General features: G+C 41.9%; 1 protein-coding gene across 1 annotated transcript; it reads left to right on the top strand.

Moving 5' to 3' along the window:
- The first annotated feature begins 52 nt into the window (after positions 1-52).
- LOC111949381 (galectin-9) lies at positions 53-6,721 on the top strand. The gene is made up of 8 exons (XM_023966487.2): positions 53-177; positions 663-751; positions 953-1,160; positions 2,045-2,164; positions 2,249-2,437; positions 5,258-5,346; positions 5,677-5,833; positions 6,124-6,721. Exons 1-8 carry the CDS (start codon positions 142-144, stop codon positions 6,268-6,270), a joined length of 1,035 nt encoding a protein of 344 aa, XP_023822255.1. The 5' UTR covers positions 53-141; the 3' UTR covers positions 6,271-6,721.
- The last annotated feature ends 15,054 nt before the right edge of the window (positions 6,722-21,775 follow it).

Below are 21,775 nucleotides of genomic sequence, written 5' to 3'. Positions count from 1 at the left end.
GCTACATTGTTACTTACTTCCTCCCCCCACCCCTTCAATGCACGTAAAAACGAAACTACACATTTCTGAAACTACACATATCATCACGGAGAGAGCGTTGAGCAACTGAGAAGACGTTTCGATTTAGTGAGATTTGGAGAAATGGCATTTTATAACCAGCAACCTTTTTATAATCCGGTACGTTTATTAAAACCATTTGTTATGTGATTTGTTGTGTTGTGTATTTAAAATGTAGATGCTCTTAATGTTTAACTTTGGGAGAGTTGGGCGATTGCTTACGGTCAAATATGGTAATCAAAATGCGCTCCCATCCGCTTCTCAGCAATATACAGTACATTATTTTCCCAGTTATAGTCTGCTTTTTTCAGTTCACATATTTAATTCTAAAATCAATATATGCAAAGCTAGACATTCATAGTATCAATTCATGCTATGCTATTGTGCAAATTGAACATGTATGTTATTAGGCTACAGTGAATGTCTCGCGTATTCCGTTATGTAGACCTAGGCCTATTAATAATTATCACACAAGCAGTAATAGTGGATGTAGTAAAGAGGAGAGTCAATGGCCTCTAGCCTACATAATAGTTGTTTTAATTTCATTTATCCATTCTTATTCAATTGAGTTTGTCATTAATGATTCTGTTTATTATATGTCCCAGAGTCTCCCTTTCACCGGCTCTATCCAAGGTGGGCTTCAGGAGGGGATGACCATCACTATCACTGGGAGAGTTCACCATAGGGCAGACAGGTGGGTCACCACTCACCGATATAAGCTTTGATAATACATGTCCTTATTAGTTGTCTTCGAGAGAGTCAGTGGGTGCGTTCCAGTCCAGATAAGGCCTAGTACACATTTTTTGCGCAGATATAAACTTGTTTCCGAGAATTGTTTAACATATCCGGAAGCACATGATCTCTCTCGGTCTCACTTTCTCTTTCTCTTTCTCAGGTTCCATGTGAATTTGCAGTGTGGTTCTAGGGCAGGGGCAGACATTGCCCTTCACTTCAATCCACGCTATGACAGTCACCCTGGATATGTGGTGACCAACACCTTGCAGCAGTCCAGATGGGGGACAGAGGAGCGGAATCAGCATTCCCCCTTCCAACATGGCTCCTGCTTCAGCCTCGAGATAACTGTCCAGAGGGACTTCTTCCAGGTCACCCAAACCCTCCCCTACTATAGCAAATGGAGGATACAGATGTAGGATCTTAATTTGAGCCAGTTTGTTACAGCAGGAAATTAATCCTGCAGTCACAGGAAATGTTAATTATTATATGGATTATAATTAATGGGGTTGATAATTTTTTGTTTTAAAGGGGAAATTACAAATGTTAGAAGCCTTTTTAAACCTTGAATACACAAAAAGTCAGCATTTCCTGTTGGCAGGAAAAATCTCATCAACAAAAGAGTGATCAAATTAAGAACCTACATCTGTACATTCCGACTACAGAACAACCTTTTCAGTCTGTCATTGTAAAATATATCATTTCCTGTTTTATATAAATGACTGTAAAATATTATGCTTATGGAGCTCCCACATGATTTTAATGAAGTCAGTGACTCATAATCTTTTGTATTTTTTATTTAACCTTTATTTAACTAGGCAAGTCAATTAAGAACACATTTTTATTTAGAATGACGGCCTACCCCGGCCAAACCCTAACCCGGACGACGCTGGGCCAATTGTGCGCCGTCCTATGGGACTCCCAATCACGGGCGGTTGTGATACACCCTGGAACCTGAACAGGGGTCTGTAGTGACGCCTCTAGCACTGAGATGCAGTGCCTTTGACAGCTGCGCCCCTCGGGAGCCCATGATGTTTCACTCTTGTTTAATTGAAATTATATGTTATGTATTCTATTTGTATTATATTTTACTGTGTGACTCAATTTATTCTAGTCTGTTTAGGAGTTAAAATGGATTTCAATTCATGGGTTGGAAAATAACTTGAATAGTTGTGAGTGACACTTGTTCTCTCACTCACTGTCCTCAGGTCCATAATGACTCTGCTCATGGTCGTTCTCTGTTCTCTGTCTTCAGTTGAAAGTGAATGGGAACCATTTCATGACCTTCAAGCACCGTATCCCGTTTTCCTCAGTGGACACCATCTCAGCCGAGGGGAAAGTGGAGTTGACCTCCATCGTCTTCCAGAACCCTGCGGTGAGTAGTACCTAACATATTAATTAGATGGACAGAGAATTTGAAGACAGTTCAACTGATTGAAAGGGATTTTATGTCCTTCAGCCCACCTTTCCTGCACAGCCAGGATTTCCGGCACAACCTGGATTCCCTTCTTATCCGGGATTTCCGGCCCAGCCAGGATTCCCTTCTTATCCGGGATTTCCGGCCCAGCCAGGATTCCCTTCTTATCCGGGATTTACGGCACAACCAGGATTCCCTTATCCAGGATTTCCCGCACAACCAGGACATCCAGTGAGTTAATCTGGATCTGAATCAATAATGATAATTTATTGGCCAACCAGTTCTTGGTTATTGAACTCATGAAAACATTTTTTGTCAGATCTGTGATTTGTATTCCTTTCACTGTCTTTCAGATTTTAGTTATCTTTCAGTCAACTGGGTTAGACATGTCACTATGGGACATCCCTATTTTGTGGGTCATTGGTGGAAGCATTATTCAAATCACGCCTAACAGCATAATCAGTCACTCCTAACAGGCCAATCAGAGCTTTGTGGGTGTACCCCTGCACTGCTCTGGTTTTCTCATTCTTCGAGTCTATTTGGTTACCATCTGGTTACTAGTCTTAAAGCAGCTTCATTTAGAAAACTAGCTCTCAACTTAACTGTTCCTTTTGGTGTGGGTTACCACCCCAACCCAAAGCGTTGAATGGCTTATTTTCAGGACTTCTGCTAACTTCATCTTCACTTAACAGAGTGAAGTTACCTCGGTTAGCTTGTTAGCAGTGTTTTTTTGTTGTCGTATAGCTACAGTAGACCTGTTGCCTGGCCTACACACCTTTCGCGTTGTTAGCTATTTAGCTCCACTGCTTTAACATCTCACTAATAGCAGGTTCCCACATATTTTAGCTAGTCCCATCGCAATTGTAGCTAGTTACCTTCACACAGGAGATATCTAAGGTTCGCCTTTGAGTGCATAGCCTACAAATATCTCACCTTACCATTCAGTCTGTCCCTTGCCCCACTGACGGACACTCTGGCTCAGGCAGCGGAGCACACAGCCTAGCTGTTGTTGCACATGCTCGCTCTAAGCTTCAGGATGAATCGTGCCAAAAGCTTGCTCTTACCGATCCAGCAGAAAATATTTTTGGGAGGAGAGCGATGGCTTTTCGCCACTGCCTCTGTGTTTTGCCCGGCAACATCAGTCAAGTACTGACACAGCGTATCACATTTAACAAACCAAACATTCAAATATTGTTTTAGAAGGTAAAGTAAAAACCCAAACCAGTCCGTCCATCAATACAGGTATATTGTTAAAATACGTTATACTGCCCAGGGCGAAATATTCCACCCACATCCCGAGCTGATGGATCTCTGGGCCTGGCCCATGAGAAGTCCAATTTAGACTCGGTGGGCTTGCCTCCAAACGTGGTTGCCACAATTCAGAGCGCCAGAGCCCCTTCTACAAGAGGTCGTTACGACATGAAGTGGTGGGTATTCGAGAGGTGGTGTGAGAGACGTGAGTTGGTCCCCTTTCAGTGTTACTTTCCTGCCGTTCTCTTCTTCCTACAGAAATTTCTCGACAAGGGCAAAGCCTTTTCCACCGTTAAGGTCTACTTGGCGGCGATATTAGCCTGCCATGTAGGACTAGGTGAGATGACGATCGGGGCTCACCCCCTGGTTCGTAGTTTTATCAAGGGAGCGCGTGGTCTCCATCCGGTCTCCAAGCCACTTGCACCATCATGGGACTTGGCGCTGGTTCTGGATGCACTTACAGGCAATCACTTTTAACCCCCGGAGAAGTGGATCTTAAGACTCTGTCTTATAAGAAGGCCCTGTTGCTCGCCTTGGCCAAGCACGTTAGCGACCTTCATGCGCTCTCAGTTCACCCTTCATACACTCAGTTTGCCCCCAACTTCTCCAAGGTTAGGATACGTGCTAACGCCACGTTCATTCCTAAGGTCATTCCCATGACCTATAGTAGTCAAGCCACTGACCTCTTTCCCTTCCACCCTCAGCCTTTATCTCCTCCAGAGCAGCGGCATCTTAACACGTAGTGTCTGGTGCGTGCACTGCGCATCTACATGGGCAGGATTAGGCCATTCCGGAATTGTGACCAACTGTTTGTTTGCTTTGCCACCCAGCTCAGGGCAGGGCTTGGTCCAAACAACGCCTCTTCCATTGGGTAATGGAGGCTATCGCCAAGGCGTACAGTTATCCAGGATTGCAGTCTCCACTGGGTGTCCGGGCACATTCCACTAGAGGAATTGCCACGTCATGGGCACTGTTCAGAGGCATCTCCGGCTAGTTGGGCTAGTCATTACTGCACCCTCCCTGGCACACACAGTCATTGGTGCTGGAGCTGAGTAGTATGGATCAGATACATTACCATGAACCACAACAGGCTTCTCAGGAAACGGGCTATTGGCAATCGGGGTGTTTTGCAAGTGTCCCATAGTGAGATGTCGAACCGAGTCGACTGAAAGATAAATTTGGGTTACGGTATGTATTCCCAGGTTTCTGAAGGAGATGAGGGAGACATCTCACCATCATCTTGCACAGTGCAGGGTGTTATATAGACACGAGGAGCGTACACCCACAAAGCTCATATTGGCCTGTTAGGCGTGATTGAATAAGGCTTCAACCAATGACCCGCAAACGAGGGCGTGTCACATAGTGATACGTCTCCCTCATCTCCTTCACTGAATCGTTTTATGCTTCGTAGTCCTGATGCTTCCTGTGATGGGGTATTTTAAGATCACTAAAGTTCATATTTGTATAGTGTGATCTACTTCCTCTTTCTGTACACTGACTGTATCGTTGTGTGAGTGTAACGACCTGTCATTGTCTTTAGGCAGATTGTGACAGAGTTACAGTAAATATACAGTAACCTGTTTACAGGGAAATGTAGTACTGTAATCAACGTGCTGTCAAGATCCCCCTCTCCTGTTGCTTGTCACAGGCCCCTCCTCTATATGTCCAGCCACCATTCTTTGTAAATTATCTTCTACTTTCTTGTACTGTAGTGTTGCTGAGCAAATTTAGTTAGTTCTATCGCATCAACGTCTATTGGTCATAATGAGTGATTCATTCAAATCTTCCATTTTCATCCAGGCTGTTCCATACAAGAACATGATCAATGGAGGACTCTACCCTGGACGCACCATCAACATCCAGGGAGTGGTTAACCCCAATGCCAATAGGTCTGATCCTGTCTTATTGTCTTTACAGTAAAGGAGAATAACAGTGGGAAATACACTTCCCCTGGAGTTACAATATAAAATCCTATATATATTTGAATGAAAAAAAAGCATAAAAGAACTTTAGCAATTCTAGTTCACCTCATTTCCATTGTATTGCAAGTGTGTCAATGAGCCCTTGGCTTAGACACTTAACTTGCCTAGTTAAATAAAGGTTCAAATTAAAAATAAATAGAAAGAGGTAGGCCAACAAAACATCCTGGAGGGTGCAACAATAGCAGTTCTCCTGTCATGGTTTTCCCCCGACACTTATCCTTTCCCCCTTGCCTATAGGTTCCACGTTAACCTACTGTTCAACTCTGGGATTGCGCTGCACTTCAACCCCCGATTTGACGAGACCCTAGTGGTACGCAACAGCAAGCTGAGAGACCAGTGGGGAAAGGAGGAGCGCTCTGGTGGAATGCCCTTCCACAAGGGCCAGTCTTTCACGGTAACTAGCCACCAGGAACCATCCACTTTTATCTAAGGGTGCCGTTACACAACACACCTTGTATACAATCTCAGTTTCAAGGGTGAATAATTATTTATTGTTTCAGCACCAAGCATACCACTTATCTTTCTGTCTAGCTAAGCCCTTTCCTGATACTGATTTCCTTTCTGGTTTAGTCACTCAGACTGTGGCATGATGTTCATTAGAGAGATGATCCACATTAAAGATGCTGGATTGTTTCTCTCTTTATATCAGACTGAGTACTAATAAGGCTAGTTTGGTCTTTTCAGCTGTCAATTTACTGTGAGGATCAGTGCTACAAGATAGTGGTCAACGGGAATCAGACGAGCACCTACAAACACCGCCACACCCTCCTCCAGCAGGTCAACATCCTGGAGGTGGATGGAGACCTCAGTTTGACCTCTGTGATGGTTTAGTGCTGTGGGTCACAACTGTCTTCGGTGACCTAGCCACTTGTTTCATTTTGTGTCACCTCTGACCCAAACCACTTGTATTTTTTGATCTCTTCTTGCTACGATAAAAATGACATGAACTTTGTTTTTTTACTGCTTGTCAGGCCTGTTAGATTATCTCACTTGCAAATGTATTATTAGTGAGTGCTGTGCCATCGACTTCAAGGATGAGAAATGTGTTCCTGTTTGTTATAAATCACAGTAGAAAGCCATTAGAAATCACATTGATTGCTTTAGCCATTTCTTCTGTAGCGCTAGACAAATTCTTAAATCATTATTATTTTGTGATATAATGCCAGACCTGACGTTACCTATCATGAGAAGTACCCTGAGGACAGTGCCTGGTAATTCCATATGTAGCCTTGTTCATCACCAGTAGTCTCTATACTCTTTTCTATAAACATTTTAAGATATATATAGTGTGTGCTTTCAATTTAAAAAATATATATATTTCAAATGTGAAACATTTTGGAGTGAGACTGTCTATGCCTCTAAATCAGGGCTCTCCAACCCTGTTCCTGGAGAGCTACTGTCCTGTTGGTTTTCACTAGCACACCTGATTCTAATAATTAGCTGGTTGATTAACTGAATCAGGTTAGTTCCTGGGGTTGGAGCGAAATCCTACAGGAGGGTAGGGCTCCAGGAACAAGGTTGGAGATAACTGTGCTAAAGCCTTGTTCACACTGCAGGCCTTAATGCTGAAATCAGTTCTATTTTTTAAATCCGTATTGGAATACTGACTGTCCAAACAGCAAGTTACAAGTGACCAAATAGGATTTGTGTGTGTTCAGACACACAGTGATTTGCTGACATGTGACCGTTCCTGGTGTAAAAACAATTTCCTATCCCGGAGCTCGAGTAAATTACATTACTAAGCTGCTCCCGATTGTACTATCTCAGGACATGGACATCGATTCTATCGTAGTCCATGTGGGTTTTAATGACATTATGAAGGGCAGCTCTGAACAGTTGAAACTGGATTTTAAAGAGCTGATTGACTCTCTGCTAGACACTAACAAAAGACCCATCATATCTGGCCCTGTGTCCTCTCTGAATCGTGGCATTGAACGCTTTAGCAGGATTCTTTCTCTTCACAACTGGCTACGTGATTATTGCAGCTCAATGGGTGTAACTTTTGTTGACAATTTCAGTACCTTTTGGAAACTAAACACGCTTTATAAGGAGGATGGGAGACACCCAAATCATTTGGGTTCCTGGATCCTTTCACAGCATTATAAGGCTGCATTGAGACAATCAGGGTTGGGGAGTAACAATTACAAAAAACAGTAACTAAATATTGTAATTAGATACTTAAAAAAAACTAGATTACTTTGAGGATGTTAGTGAAATAATTTATCTTTGACACTTCTGTTTTCTCAATGACATTCAAATCAGCATTGAAAAAAGGCACACGTTTAAGTTTGTTCCACCCGAGTGAATCTGACCACAAGTCAGAGACCACTATGGTGACACCAAATGTGGTTTATGGATTGCGGGAAAGGAGCAGGCTTTTGTAGGCTACAGTCCAAGCTATGTTTTCCAATGGTGCCACTGCTGTCGGCATCCAAAGTTTTTCCAATTCCAGTTTTTCCAACACTGCTGCTCTCTCTTTTATCTATTTGCATTTTACGGATTGTGGTTGTTGTGGGTGGCTGTTCACAAATGTAAATGTGTATTTGAACCCAATAATGGTTGAATTCAAGAAGTTTAAGTTGCCTATCAATCATTGTGTTTGAAACCAGCGAACAACCAGTGAAACATCCGCTCTTGCAAATCAAATCAAAGTTTATCTGTCACGTGCGCCTATTACAACAGGTGTAGACCTTACAGTGAAATGCTTAAGAAAATAGGTATTAGGTAAACAATAGATAAGTAAATAAATAAAAACAGTAAAATGACAGTGAAAATAACAGTAGCGAGGTGATATATAGGTGGTGCCTGTACAGAGTCAATGTGCGGGTGCACCGGTTAGTCTGGCTAATTGAGGTAATACAGTGCCTTGCAAAAGTATTCACCCCCCTTGGCATGTTTCCTATTTTGTTGCATTACAACCTGTAATTTAAATAGATTTTTATTTGGATTTCATGTAATGGACATACACAAAATAGTCCAAATTGGTGAAGTGAAATTTAAAAAATAACTTGTTTAAAAAAAAATGTTACAAAATTTTTACGTAAAAGTGGTGCGTGCATATGTATTCACCCCTTTTGCTATGAAGCCCCTAAATAAGATCTGGTGCAACCAATTACCTTCAGAAGTCACACAATTAGTTAAATAAAGTCCACCTGTGTGCAATCTAAGTGTCACATGATCTGTCATGTAGATATACACCTGTTCTGAAAGGCCCCAGAGTCTGCAATACCACTAAGCAAGGGCACCACCAAGCAAGCGGCACCATGAAGACCAAGGAGCTCTCCAAACAGGTCAGAGACAAAGTTGTGGAGAAGTACATATCAGGGTTGGGTTATACAAAAAATATCAGACACTCTGAACATCCCACGGAGCACCATTAAATCCATTATTAAAAAGTTGAAAGAATATGGCACCACAACAAACCTGCCAAGAGAGGGATGCCCACCAAAACTCACGGACCAGTCAAGGAGGGCATTAATCAGAGAGGCAACAAAGAGATCAAAGATAACCCTGAAGGAGCTGCAAAGCTCCACACATTTGATGTCCGCCAAAGGCATGTGGGAGACTCCCCAAACATATGGAAGAAGGTACTCTGGTTAGATGAGACTAAAATTGAGCTTTATGGCCATCAAGGAAAACGCTATGTCTGGTGCAAACCCAACACCTCTCATCACCCCAAGAACACCATCCCCACAGTGAAGCATGGTGATGGCAGCATCATGCTGTGTGTTTGTTTTTCCTCGGCAGGGACTGGGAAACTGGTCAGAATTGAAGGAATGTTGGATGGTGCTAAATACAGGGAAATTCTTGAGGGAAACCTTTTTCAGTCTTCAAGAGATTTGAGACTGGGACGGAGGTTCACCTTCCAGCAGGACAATGACCCTAAGCATACTGCTGAAGCAACACTTGAGTGGTTTAAGGGGAAGCATTTAAATGTCTTGGAATGGCCTAGTCAAAGCCCAGACCTCAATCCAAATGAGAATCTGTGGAATGACTTAAAGATTGCTGTAACCAGTGGAACCCATCCAACTTGAAGGAGCTTGAGCAGTTTTGCCTTGAAGAATGGGAAAAAATCCCAGTGGCTAGATGTGCCAAGCTTCTGGAGACATACCCCAAGAGACTTGCAGCTGTAATTGCTGCAAAAGGTGGCTCTACAAAGTATTGACTTTGCAATATGTCTTGTTTGTTTCACACAAAAAAAACATTTTGCATCTTCAAAGTGGTAGGCATGTTGTGTAAATCAAATGATACAACCCCCCCCAAAATCCATTTTAATTCCAGGTTGTAAGGCAACAAAATAGGAAAAATGTCAAGGGGGTGAATACTTTCTCAAGCCACTGTATGTACATGTAGGTGTAGTTAAAGTGACTATGCATAGATGATAAACAGAGTAGCAGCAGTGTAAAAGAGGGGTTGGTGGGACACAATGCAAATTGTCCAAGTAGCCGACGTGTTGGAGCACCAGTTAGTCGGGCTAATTGAGGTAATATTGTTTAACTTGGGTCCAACATTTTAGACCCAAGTTAAGGCTCCCCCTTTTTCCTCCAATCATAACGATGGTCATTATGGCCAAAAAGTTATATTTTTGTTTCATCAGACCAGAGGACATTTCTCCAAAAAGTACGATCTTTGTCCCCATGTGCAGTTGCAAACCGTAGTCGGGCTTTTTTTATGGTGGTTTTGGAGCAGTGGCTTCTTCCTTGCCGAGCGGCCTTTCAGGTTATGTCGATATAGGACTTGTTTTACTGTAGATATAGATACTTTTGTACCTGTTTCCTCCAGCATCTTCACAAGGACCTTTGCTGTTGTTCTGGGATGGATTTGCACTTTTCGCACCAAAGTATGTTCATCTCTAGGAGACAGAACGCGTCTCCTCCTTCCTGAGCGGTATGACGGCTGCGTGGTCCCATGGTGTTTATACTTGCGTACTATTGTTTGTACAGATGAACGTGTTACCTTCAGGCATTTGGAAATTGCTCCCAAGGATGAACCAGACTTGTGGAGGTACAATTTGTTTTTGAGGTCTTGGCTGATTTCTTTTGACTTTCCCATGATGTCAAGCAAAGAGGCACTGAGTTTGAAGGTAGGCCTTGAAATACATCCACAGGTACACCTCCAAATGACTGAAATTATGTCAATTAGCCTATCAGAAGCTTCTAAAGCCATGACATCATTTTCTGGAATTTTCCAAGCTGTTTAAAGGCACAGTCAACTTAGTGTATGTAAACGTCTGATCCATGTGTTTAAATGTATTTGGCTAAGGTGTATGTAAACTTCTGGCTTCAACTGTAGATGACCAGCAGGGTCAAATAATAATAATCATAGTAGTTGTCAAGGGTGCAACAGGTCAGCACCTCAGGAGTAAATGTCAGTTGGCTTTTCATAGCCGATCATTCTCAGTATCTCTACTGCTCCTGCTGTCTCTAGAGAGTTGAAAACAGCAGTCTAAGGTAGCACGTCCAGTGAACAGGTCAGGGTTCCATAGCCGCAGGCAGAACAGTTGAAACTGGAGCAGCAGCACAATCAGGTGGACTGGGGAAAGCAAGGAGTCATCAGGCCAGGTAGTCCTGAGGCATGGTCCTAGGGCTCAGGACGAGAGAGGTCAAGAGAGGTAGAGAGAGAGACCGGAAAAGACAGGAGAAATACTCCAGATATAACAGACTGACCCTAGCCCCCGGACACATAAACTATTGCTGCATAAATACTGGAGGCTGAGACAGGAGGGGTCGGGAGACACTGTGGCCCTGTCCGACGATACCCCCGGACAGGGCCAAACAGGCCGGATATAACCACACCCACTTTGCCAAGGCACAGCCCCCACACCACTAGAGGGATATCTTCAACCACCAACTTACTATCCTGAGACAAGACCGAGTATAGCCCACGATCTCCACCATGCCACAAACCCAAGGGGGGGCGCCAACCCGGACAGAAAGATCACGTCAGTGATTCAACGCACTCAAGTGACACACCCCTCCTAGGGACGGCATGGAAGAGCACCAGTAAGCCAGTGACTCAGCCCCTGTAATAAGGTTTGAGGCAGAGAATCCCAGTGGAGAGAGGGGTACCTGCCAAGCAGAGACAGCAAGGGTGGTTCGTTGTTCCAGTGCCTTTCCGTTCACCTTCACACTCCTGGGCCAGACTACACTCAATCATAGGACCTACTGAAGAGATGAGTCTTCAATAAAGACTTAAAGTTCGAGACCGAGTCTGCGTCTTTCACATGGATAGGCAGACCATTCCATAAAAATTGAGCTCTTTTGGAGAAAGCCCTGCCTCCAGCTGTTTGCTTAGAAATTCTAGGGACAGTAAGGAGCCCTGTGTCTTGTGACAAACAACATTATGAATCAGTTACGGATCAATCAAGATAATAAAGTAAACTATAGTAGTTGACGCATAAAGCATCATTTTAAAAGCGAGATTTCTAGGTATCTACGGCAGGACCAAATCGGTAAGATATGTAGGAGCAAGCCCATGTAATGCTTTGTAGGTTAGCAGTAAAACCTTGAAATCAGCCCTAGCCTTAACAGGAAGCCAGTGTAGAGAGGCTAGCACTGGAGTAATATGATCACATTTTTGGGTTCTAGTCAAGATTCTAGCAGCCGTGTTTAGCACTAACTGAAGTTTATTTAGTGCTTTATCCAGGTAGCCGGAAAATAGAGCAGTGCAGTAGTCTAACCTGGAAGTGACAAAAGTATGGATACATTTTTCTGCATCATTTTTGGACAGAAAGTTTCTTATTTTTGCAATGTTACGTAGATGGAAAAAAGCTGTCCTTGAAACAGTCTTGATATGTTCGTCAAAAGAGAGAACAGGGTCCAGAGTAACGCCGAGGTCCTTCACAGTTTTATTTGAGACGACTGTACAACCATCAAGATTAATTGACAGATTCAACAGAAGATCTCTTTGTTCTCAGCTTTTTTCCATCCACGTAACATTGCTAAAATAAGAAACTTTCTGTCCAAAATGGGTTTTCGGCCAATGTCTGGAATGAATTGCAAAAATCACTGAAGCTTGAGACTTATATCTCCCTCACTAACTTTAAGCATCAGCTGTCAGAGCAGCTTACCGATAACTTGTAATTATTTTGCCACTATGGCCCATTTATTGCCTTACCTCCCTAATCTTCCTACATTTGCACACACTGTATATAGATTTTTCTATTGTGTTATTGACTGTTTGTTTATCCCATGTGTAACTCTGTGTTGTTGTTTTTGTCGCACTGCTTTGCTTTATCTTGGCCAGGTCGCAGTTGTAAATGAGAACTTGTTCTCAACTGGCCTACCTGGTTAAATAAAGGTGAAATCATTTTTTTTAAAGTGTTTCTTGGAACCTAGAACTAGCATCTCTGTTCTGTCTGAGTTTTTAAAAGTAGAACATTTTCCACCATCCACTTCCTTATGTCTGAAACACAGGCTTCCAGGGAGGGCAATTTTGGGGCTTCACCATGTTTCGTCGAAATGTACAGCTGTGTGTCGTCCGCATAGCAGTGAAAGTTAACATTATGTTTCTGAATGATATCACCAAGAGGTAAAATATATTGTGAAAACAATAGTGGTCCTAAAACGGAGCCTTGAGGAACACCGACATATATGATTTGTCAGAGGACAAACCATCTACAGAGACAAACTGATATCCTTCCGACAGATACGATCTAAACCAGGCCAGAACTTGTCCATGTAGACCAATTTGGGTTTCCAATCTCTCCAAAAGAATGCGGTGATCGATGGTATCAAAAGCAGAGCTAAGGTCTAGAAGCATGAGGACAGATGCAGAGCCTCGGTCTGGCGCCATTAAAAGGTAATTTACCACCTTCACAAGTGCAGTCTCAGTGCTATGATGGGGTCTAAAACCAGACTGAAGCGGTTCGTATACATTGTCTTCATGAAGGCAGTGAGTTGCTGTGCAACAGCTTTTTCAAAACATTTTAAGAGGAATGTTTTAGACCGATAGTTTATATATTTTCTTGGTCAAGGTTTGGCTTTTTCAAGAGACGCTTTATTACTGTCACTTTTAGTGAGTTTGGTACACATCCGGTGGATAGAGAGCCGTTTATTATGTTCAACATAGGAGGGCCAAGCACAGGAAGCAGCTCTTTCTATAGTTTAGTGGGAATAGGGTCCAGTATGCAGCTTGAAGGTTTAGAGGCCATGATTATTTTCATCAACGTGTCAAGAGATATAGTATTAAAAAACTTGAGTGTCTCTCTTGATCTTAGGTCCTGGCAGTGTTGTGCAGACTCAGGACAACTGAGCTTTGGAGGAATACGTAGATTTAAAGAGGAGTCCGTAATTTGCTTTCTAATGATCATTATCTTTTCGTCAAAGAAGTTCATGAATTTCTCACTGCTGAAGTGAAATCCATCCTCTCGTAGGGAATGCTGCTTTTTAGTTAACTTTGGCGACAGTATCAAAAATTTATTTTGGATTGTTCTTATTTTCCTCAATTAAGTTGGAAAAATAGGATGATTGGGCAGCAGTGAGGGCTCTTCGACACTGCATGGTACTGTCTTTCCAAGCGAGTCAGAAGCCTTCCAATTTGGTATAGCACAGCTTTTGATGATCCTTGGATGGGGTCTGAGCAGATTTTTTGTTGCGATTGCAAACGTAATAAAATGGTGGCCCGATAGTCCAGGATTATGAAGAAAAACATTAAGATCCACAACATTTATTCCACGGGACAAAACTAGATCCATACTGTGGCAATGAGTAGGTCCGGAGACATGTTGGACAAAACACACTGAGTCGATGATGGCTCCGAAAGCCTTTTGGAGTGGGTCTGTGGTCTTTTCCATGTGAATATTAAAGTCACCAAAAATTTGAATATTATCTGCCATGACTACAAGGTCTGATAGGAATTCAGGGAACTCAGTGAGGAACGCTGTATAGGCCTGTAAACAGTAGCTATAAAAAGTGATTTAGTAGGCTGCATAGATTTCATGACTAGAAGCTCAATAGATGAAAACGCAGTTTTCTTTTTTTGTAAATTGAAATTTGCTATCGTGAATGTTAGCAACACCTCTGCCTTTGCGGGATGCGCGGGGGATATGGTCACTAGTGTAACCATGAAGTGAGGCTTCATTTAACACAGTAATGAGGAGTAAACAGACGCTGCACTTGACACATTTATGTAATTGCTTATTGCAGTTACTAATAAGCATGCACTCATTAAGAAAATCACTATAAAAACTGTTAAATCCCTGTGGATTGATGAGGAATTGAACAATTGTATGGTTGAGATAGATGAGGCAAAAGGAATGGCAAATAAGTCTGGCTGCACAAACGATTGGCATTGCACATTGAGAAATCATGTGACTAAACTGAATAAAAATAAAATACACTATGAAACAAATATAAATGACATAAAGAATGAGAGTGAAAAGCTTTGGAGCACCTTCAATGACATTTTGGGAAAAAGGCCAACTCAGCTCCATCATTCATTGAATCAGATGGCTCATTCATTACAAAACGACTGATATTGCTAACTACTTGCTAACTACCTACTTTTTCATTGGCAAGATTAGCACATTTAGGCATGACATGCCAGCAACAAACGCTGACACTACACATCCAAGTATATCTGACCAAATTATGAAAGACAAGAATTGTAATTTGGAGTGTGGAAGAGGTGAAAATGTTTATTGTTGTATATCAACAATGACAAGCCACCAGGGTCTGACAACTTAGGTGGAAAATTACTGAGGATAATAGTGAACGATATTGCAACTCCTATTTGCCATATCTTCAATTTAAGCCTACTAGAGAGCGTGTGCCCTCAGGCCTGGAGGGAAGCAAAAGTCAATACACTACCTAAGAATAGTAAAGTCCCCTTTACTGGCTCAAATAGCCAACCAATCAGCCTGTTACCAACCCTTAATAAAGTTTTGGAAAAAAAGTGTTGTTTGACCAGATCGAATGCTATTTTACAGTAAACAAATTGACAACAGACTTTCAGCACACTGGAAGGACAAGCACATTCACAAATCACTGATGATTTCACAAATCACTGATGATTGGTGCCCGTTTGTCCCTCCCGGATAAATATGACGGCACCCCATCTAAATGCAGTGGCTTCCTACTACATTGCTCCCTCTACTTTGCGCACCAGATGGGAGCCCCCACCACCGAGAGGTCCAAGGTTATTTCTCTGCTGACTGGGCAGGCGTTGGAATGGGCCACCGCTGTCTGGGAGAGGAGCTGGATTCGTATGAGGGGTTCATGGCTCTGTTCATATGGAAAGCCAAGAGTTTCAAATCGTCTACCCAGAACACCTCTTAACACTTGTAATTATAATTTTTCACTAGCTTTTTTCAAATGTCATTTCTTGTACACGTGATTTTGTTTGCCTGTCCAGTGTGTGTATACAGGTGATTTGAACATGTTATGGTCATTTTTACACGCGTTAATTACATCTGTTCAGTGTGCATTTACAGGTGACTAGAACGCCGAAAACAACTCATTTGGTAGCTAATGTAAAAACATTTTTTTAAAGCATTTATATATTGAATAAAGTACATAAAGGCTTCATAATTAAGAAAGGTATTTTTTCATTTTACTTAACTATCCATAATCTTTCCTTGTCTGAAGTATCAAGCTAAGTATCAAGTGTACAGTATATTTATATATATATAAATTACTCTTTCCATCCACCAGATGGGATTATTTTGCAAAAAGTACCTACTTTTCCAAAACCCCGTTTGTTTGATGAATAAATTGAAGCAATAAAAGTCACTATACTTACCAAACCACAAAGGCTGAATTAAGATGTTTTCTAAAAAAGGAATTGATAAACTGTTACGGACGCAGCAGAGGAAGGACCAGGCTGAACAACATTTGAGATAAATAAGCTTCTTGTGCGTATGGAAAATGTCTGGGATCTTTTATTTCAGCTCATGAAACATGAGACCAACACTTCATGTTGCATTTATATTTTTTGTATATACCTCCATGTCAAAATGTGGTGCAAACTGAGACGTCACCGCTCAAGTTGGTAATCCAATGTTTTGAAAATAGCTGGCTAGCCGTCTGTGCAGTATATAACATGCACATATCTAATGTTATCTTAAAGCTACCTCTGCAGTTTCTTTTGCCATTGATAGGATGTACATTTATCCTACTTATTCCCTGACATTACCAAGTTCTGATTTCTCATTAATTCTCCCTTCCTCCTGCAATGTATTCCACATTGCCCACTTCCTCATCAGACAGTAGCAACAAACTATTAGAAACGGTGCTAATTTCATTCATCAACATTTTAAAAAGGGTAGTAGACATTTCCCCGATCATAGTCTAGCTCAAAACTAACGAGACTGTTTCAGAATGTAAAAAGTAACAGTACAAAACATACATTATTTTAGCAAATGTAAAATAATAAGTGAGTTTTGACTGAATAGCCCTAAGCCGTGATATATTGTCCACATACCACAAATCCCCGAGGTGCCTTATTGCTTAAAATATAAAACACAGAGACATGCGCATGTGAGGTTTCAAATAATAATGTTACTACTACTAGCTTGCTCTCTCCCTGCTTCTCCTGAACATGTTGATCTGATATAGCTAGTTATTATTGTTCTCCCTTGCTCATCCAAAGCAGGCTTTTCTCCTCCTCGCTAGTCTTCAGATGCTTGACTACATGATCATCATGTTTTGGCTGTAACATGGACATTGAATTAGAAAAAATAGTATACTCTTAGAAAAAAGGGTTCCAAAAGGGTTCTTCAGCTGTCCCTATAGTGTAACCCTTCTGGGTTACAGGTAGAACCCTCTGTGGAAAGGGTTCTACCTGGAACCAACAAGGGTTCTACCTGGAACCAACAACGGTTCTTCAAAAAGTTATTTACGGGGACAGCTGAATAACTTAAGTTCTAGATAGCACCTTTTTTTCGTAGAGTGTAGCTTTATCAGAGACATTTTTAGGAAAAGCAGCTCATTTTCAACCTTGAAATATAGCTAATCAAGATAGAGATCTTACATTTTTATCTCTGTAGCAGTTTGCTCTCACCTTGTCTGGGCACTGCAACAGCCAGACCTTATTCCACATTCTCTTTTGTCCTCCTAAAACATGAGCTAATAGCTAAGTTAGCCAACTTGAGCAAATACATCTCAGCTTGCCAACTAGCAAAGCCAACCAATTACACAACAAATATACACAAAGTAAACAATTATTTTCTTAACGAATTAGTCTCAACCAAATGACAAGTACAAATAACTATTGCTCTGTCCCACAACGTAACAACCATTAGTTACAGGCTAGATAGAAGACTATTGCTAGCTTGCTAACTAACTATTTCAATTAAAATGAGTTACCTAGCTAGCGTCAACTTTGTAGTTGTAATGCTATGTGGAAAAAGTTGTTTTCATTTCTTCCTCCATTTCTCACCAACGCCTTGACTAATTTTAACAATTTGATCCATATTTAGAAACATCTCCTCCCTCCCTACCCGTTACTACACAGGCGTTCACACACTGGATAGGGGTGGATTTTCCTTAGGGTGCTTTTTCAGTCTTTTAGTTTTAAATTGTTATTCTTTTTTGATTTTTTATCCTCGTATGTAGTAAATATTTCCGTTTTTATATTCATCGTTTTTTCATTTGAAGTGCATTGTGTTGCATTCGTGTCTGAAATGTGCTATTGCGGCTCCTGAGTGGCGCAGTGGTCTAAGACACTGCATCCCAGTGCAAGAGGTTCTGCATCCCAGTGCAACTGGTTCTGCATACCATTGCAATTGGTTCACATCCGGCCGTAATTGGGAGTCCTATAGGGCGGTGCACAATTGGCCCAGCGTCGTCCGGGGTAGGCCGTCATTGTAAATAAGAATTTGTTCTTCTTACCAGGATCTCAGTAATCACTGATCACTCATTACCTGCGTGGGTCTGTGGGCAAAAGGCAGATGCTCAAATGCTCACTTAAAACACTTCAGCGAGCAGGCCTTTCTAATCAACCTGGCCTGGGTATCCTGGAAGGATATTGACCTCATCCCGTCAATAGAGGATGCCTGGTTGCTCTTTAAAAGTGTTTTCCTCGCTATCTTAGATAAGCATGCCCCATTCAAAAAATTTAGAACTAAGAACACCCCAGACTTGACTACCCTTGACCAGCACGAAAACATCCTGTGGTGTTCAGAATTAGCATCGAATAGCCCCTGCGATATGCAACTTTTCAGGCAAGTCAGGAACCAATATTTGCATCCTGTAGCACTAATAAAAAAAAAAATTGGGACACTGTAAAGTCCATGGAGAATAAGAGCACTTCCTCCCAGCTGCCCACACTGTCACCACCAATAAATCTACACTAATCGATAATTTCAATAAGCATTTTTCTACGGTTGGCCATGCTTTCCAACTGGAAAGCCCCTACCCCGGCCAACAGCTCAGCACCCCCTGCAGCCKCTRACCCAACCCCCCCCCCCCCCCCCSCTTCTCCTTCACCCAAATCCAGACAGCTGATGTTCTGAAAGAGCTGCAAAATCTGGATCCCTACAAATCAGCTGGGCTAGACAATCTGGACCCTCTCTTTCTAAAATGATCCACCGAAATTGTTGCAACCCCTATTACTAGCCTGTTCAACCTCTCTTTCGTATCGTCTGAAATCCCCAAAGATTGGAAAGCTGCCGCGGTCATCCCCTTCTTCAAAGGGGGAGACACTCTAGACCCAAACTGTTATAGACCTATATCCATCCTGCCCGGCCTTTCTAAAATCTTAGAAAGCCAAGTTAACAAACAGATCACCGACCATTTAAAATCCCACGTACCTTCTCCACTATGCAATCTGGTTTCCGAGCTGGTTATAGGTGTACCTCAGCCACGCTCTAGGTCCTAAATGATATCATAACCACCATCGATAAAAGACATTACTGTGCAGCCATCTTCACATTCTTATCGGCAGACGCAATAGCCTTGGCTTCTCAAATGACTGCCTCGCCTGGTTCACCAACTACTTCTCAGATAGAGTTCAGTGTGTCAAATCGGAGAGCCTGTCTCTGGCAGTCTCTATGGGGGTGCCAAAGGGTTCAATTATCGGGCCGACTCTTTTCTCTGTATGTATCAATGATGTCGTTCTTGCTGCTGGCGATTCTCTGATCCACCTCTACGCAGACGAAACCCTTCTATATACATCTGGCCCTTCTTTGGACACTGTGTTAACAAACCTCCAAACGAGCTTCAATGGCATACCACACTCCTTCCGTGGCCTCCAACTGCTTTTAAATGCTAGTAAAACTAAATGCATGCTCTTCAAACGATTGTTGCCCATACCCACCCGCCCGACTAGCATCACTACTCTGGACGGTTCTGACTTAGAATATGTGGACAACTACAAATACCTAGGTGTCTGGTTAGACTGTAAACTCTCCTTCCAGACTCACATTAAGCATCTCTAATCCAAAATTAAATCTAGAATCGGCTTCCTATTTCGCAACAAACCTCCTTCGCTCATGCTGCCAAACATACCCTTGTAAAACTGATGATCCTACCAATCCTTGACTTCAGCGATGTAATTTACAAAATAGCCTCCAACACTCTACTCAGCAAACTGGATGTAGTCTATCACAGTGCCATCCGTTTTGTCACCAAAGCCCAATATACTACCCACCACTGCGACCTGTATGCTCTCGTTGGCTGGCCCTCACTACATATTCGTCGCCAAACCCACTGGCTCCAGATCATCTATAAGCCCCGCCTTATCTCAGCTCACTTGTCATCATAGCAACACCCTCCCGTAGCACGCGCTCCAGCAGGTATATTTCACTGGTCATCCCCAGCCAACACTTCCTTTGGCCGCCTTTCCTTCCAGTTCTCTGCTGCCAATGACTGGAACGAAGAGCAGCTTACCGATCACTGTACCTGTACACAGCCAATCTGTAAATAGCACACCCAACTACCTCATCCCTATATTGTTATTTAGCCTCTTGCTCTTTTGCACCCCAGTATCTCTACTTGCACATCATCATCTGCACATCTATCACTCCAGTGTTAATGCTAAATTGTAATTATTTCGCCTTTATGGCCTATTTATTGCCTTACCTCCCTACTCTTCTACATTTGCACACTCTGTACATAGATTTTTCTATTGTGTTATTGACTGTACATTTGTTTATGTGTAACTCTGTGTTGTTTTTGTCGCACTGCTTTGCTTTATCTTGGCCAGGACGCAGTTGTAAATGAGAACTTGTTCTCAATTGGTCAACCTGGTTAAATAAAGGTGAAATAAAAAATAGATAAATAAACTGGCATTGGTTATTTGAACCAACAGGATGGAGGATATGTAATGTCATTTTGTATTATCACAGAACAATCTTTGCAAAATAAGGCACTTGATATGTTTTTCACTTGAGGTATGAAATCATTTATACAATATTTGGAATGTTAATGACATCTCCATGGGTCCACCTTGGGGGGGAGGGGGAGTCAAAGGTCATACATTTTGGGGTATATTGATGAGACAGAATGGGCAGCTCTGGGATGTGCTTTATTATCACATCGCACCATAAATGATAACTACACCAAACTTCCCACAGAACAAGGACACCCATTGGAAAAGTTTCATAGAGTCATCATAGATTTAATGTAAATCAGTCACAACAACCTATTTTCAAGTTGGCCGCCATTAATTTGAATGTGGAGGAACTGAATAGATTTTTCGGGGCATAAATTAAAACCTCTTAAGGATCGGACCCTTTTTTATTTATTTTCACCTAAAATGACATCCCCAAATCTAACTGCCTGTAGCTCAGGACCTGAAGCAAGGATATGCATATTCTTCATATCATTTGAAAGGAAACACTTTGAAGGTTGTGGAAATGTGAAATTAATGTATGAGAATCCATCTTTGAAATGCAAGAGAAAGGCCATTATATCACTTGGGAGTCAAGGCACAATATAGATTTTGGCCACTAGTTGGCAGCAGTGTATGTGCAAAGTTTTAAACTGATTCAATGAGCCATTGCATTTCTGTTCAAAATGTTGTGTCAAGACTGCCCAAATGTGCCTAATTGGTTTATTAACACATTTTCACAAGTTCATAATTGTGCACTCTCCTCAAACAATGGCATGGGATTCTTTCACTGTAATAGCTACTGTAAATTGGACAGTGGAATTAGATTAACAAGAATTTAAGCTTTCTGCCCATATCAGATATATCTATGTCCTGGGAAATGTTCTTGTTGCTTACAACCTCATGCTAATCACATTAGCCTACGTTAGCTCAACTGTCCCGCCGGGGACCCACTGATCCTGTAAATAATTGGTGTAATAAGACTAATAAAACTTGAAAATGTGTGATACTGCGAGGAAAATGCTAAAAGATGTCCCAGTATATGTATTTAGTAAAATATTACCAG

This window comes from Salvelinus sp. IW2-2015, linkage group LG22, assembly GCF_002910315.2.
Source record: "Salvelinus sp. IW2-2015 linkage group LG22, ASM291031v2, whole genome shotgun sequence".
Lineage (NCBI taxonomy): Eukaryota > Metazoa > Chordata > Actinopteri > Salmoniformes > Salmonidae > Salvelinus > Salvelinus sp. IW2-2015.
The sequence above is the reverse complement of the archived record's forward strand: the minus strand, read 5'-3'. Positions and strand labels throughout refer to the sequence as shown.

What these genes read in the sequence shown, in the direction of transcription:
- LOC111949381 (XM_023966487.2), top strand. Translation starts at nt 142, where the DNA reads ATGGCATTTTATAACCAGCAACCTTTTTATAATCCG. An exon ending in AGCAACCTTTTTATAATCCG is followed by an intron (nt 178 to 662) that starts GTACGTTTATTA and finishes TATATGTCCCAG; the next exon opens with AGTCTCCCTTTCACCGGCTC. An exon ending in ACAAGGGCCAGTCTTTCACG is followed by an intron (nt 5,834 to 6,123) that starts GTAACTAGCCAC and finishes TGGTCTTTTCAG; the next exon opens with CTGTCAATTTACTGTGAGGA.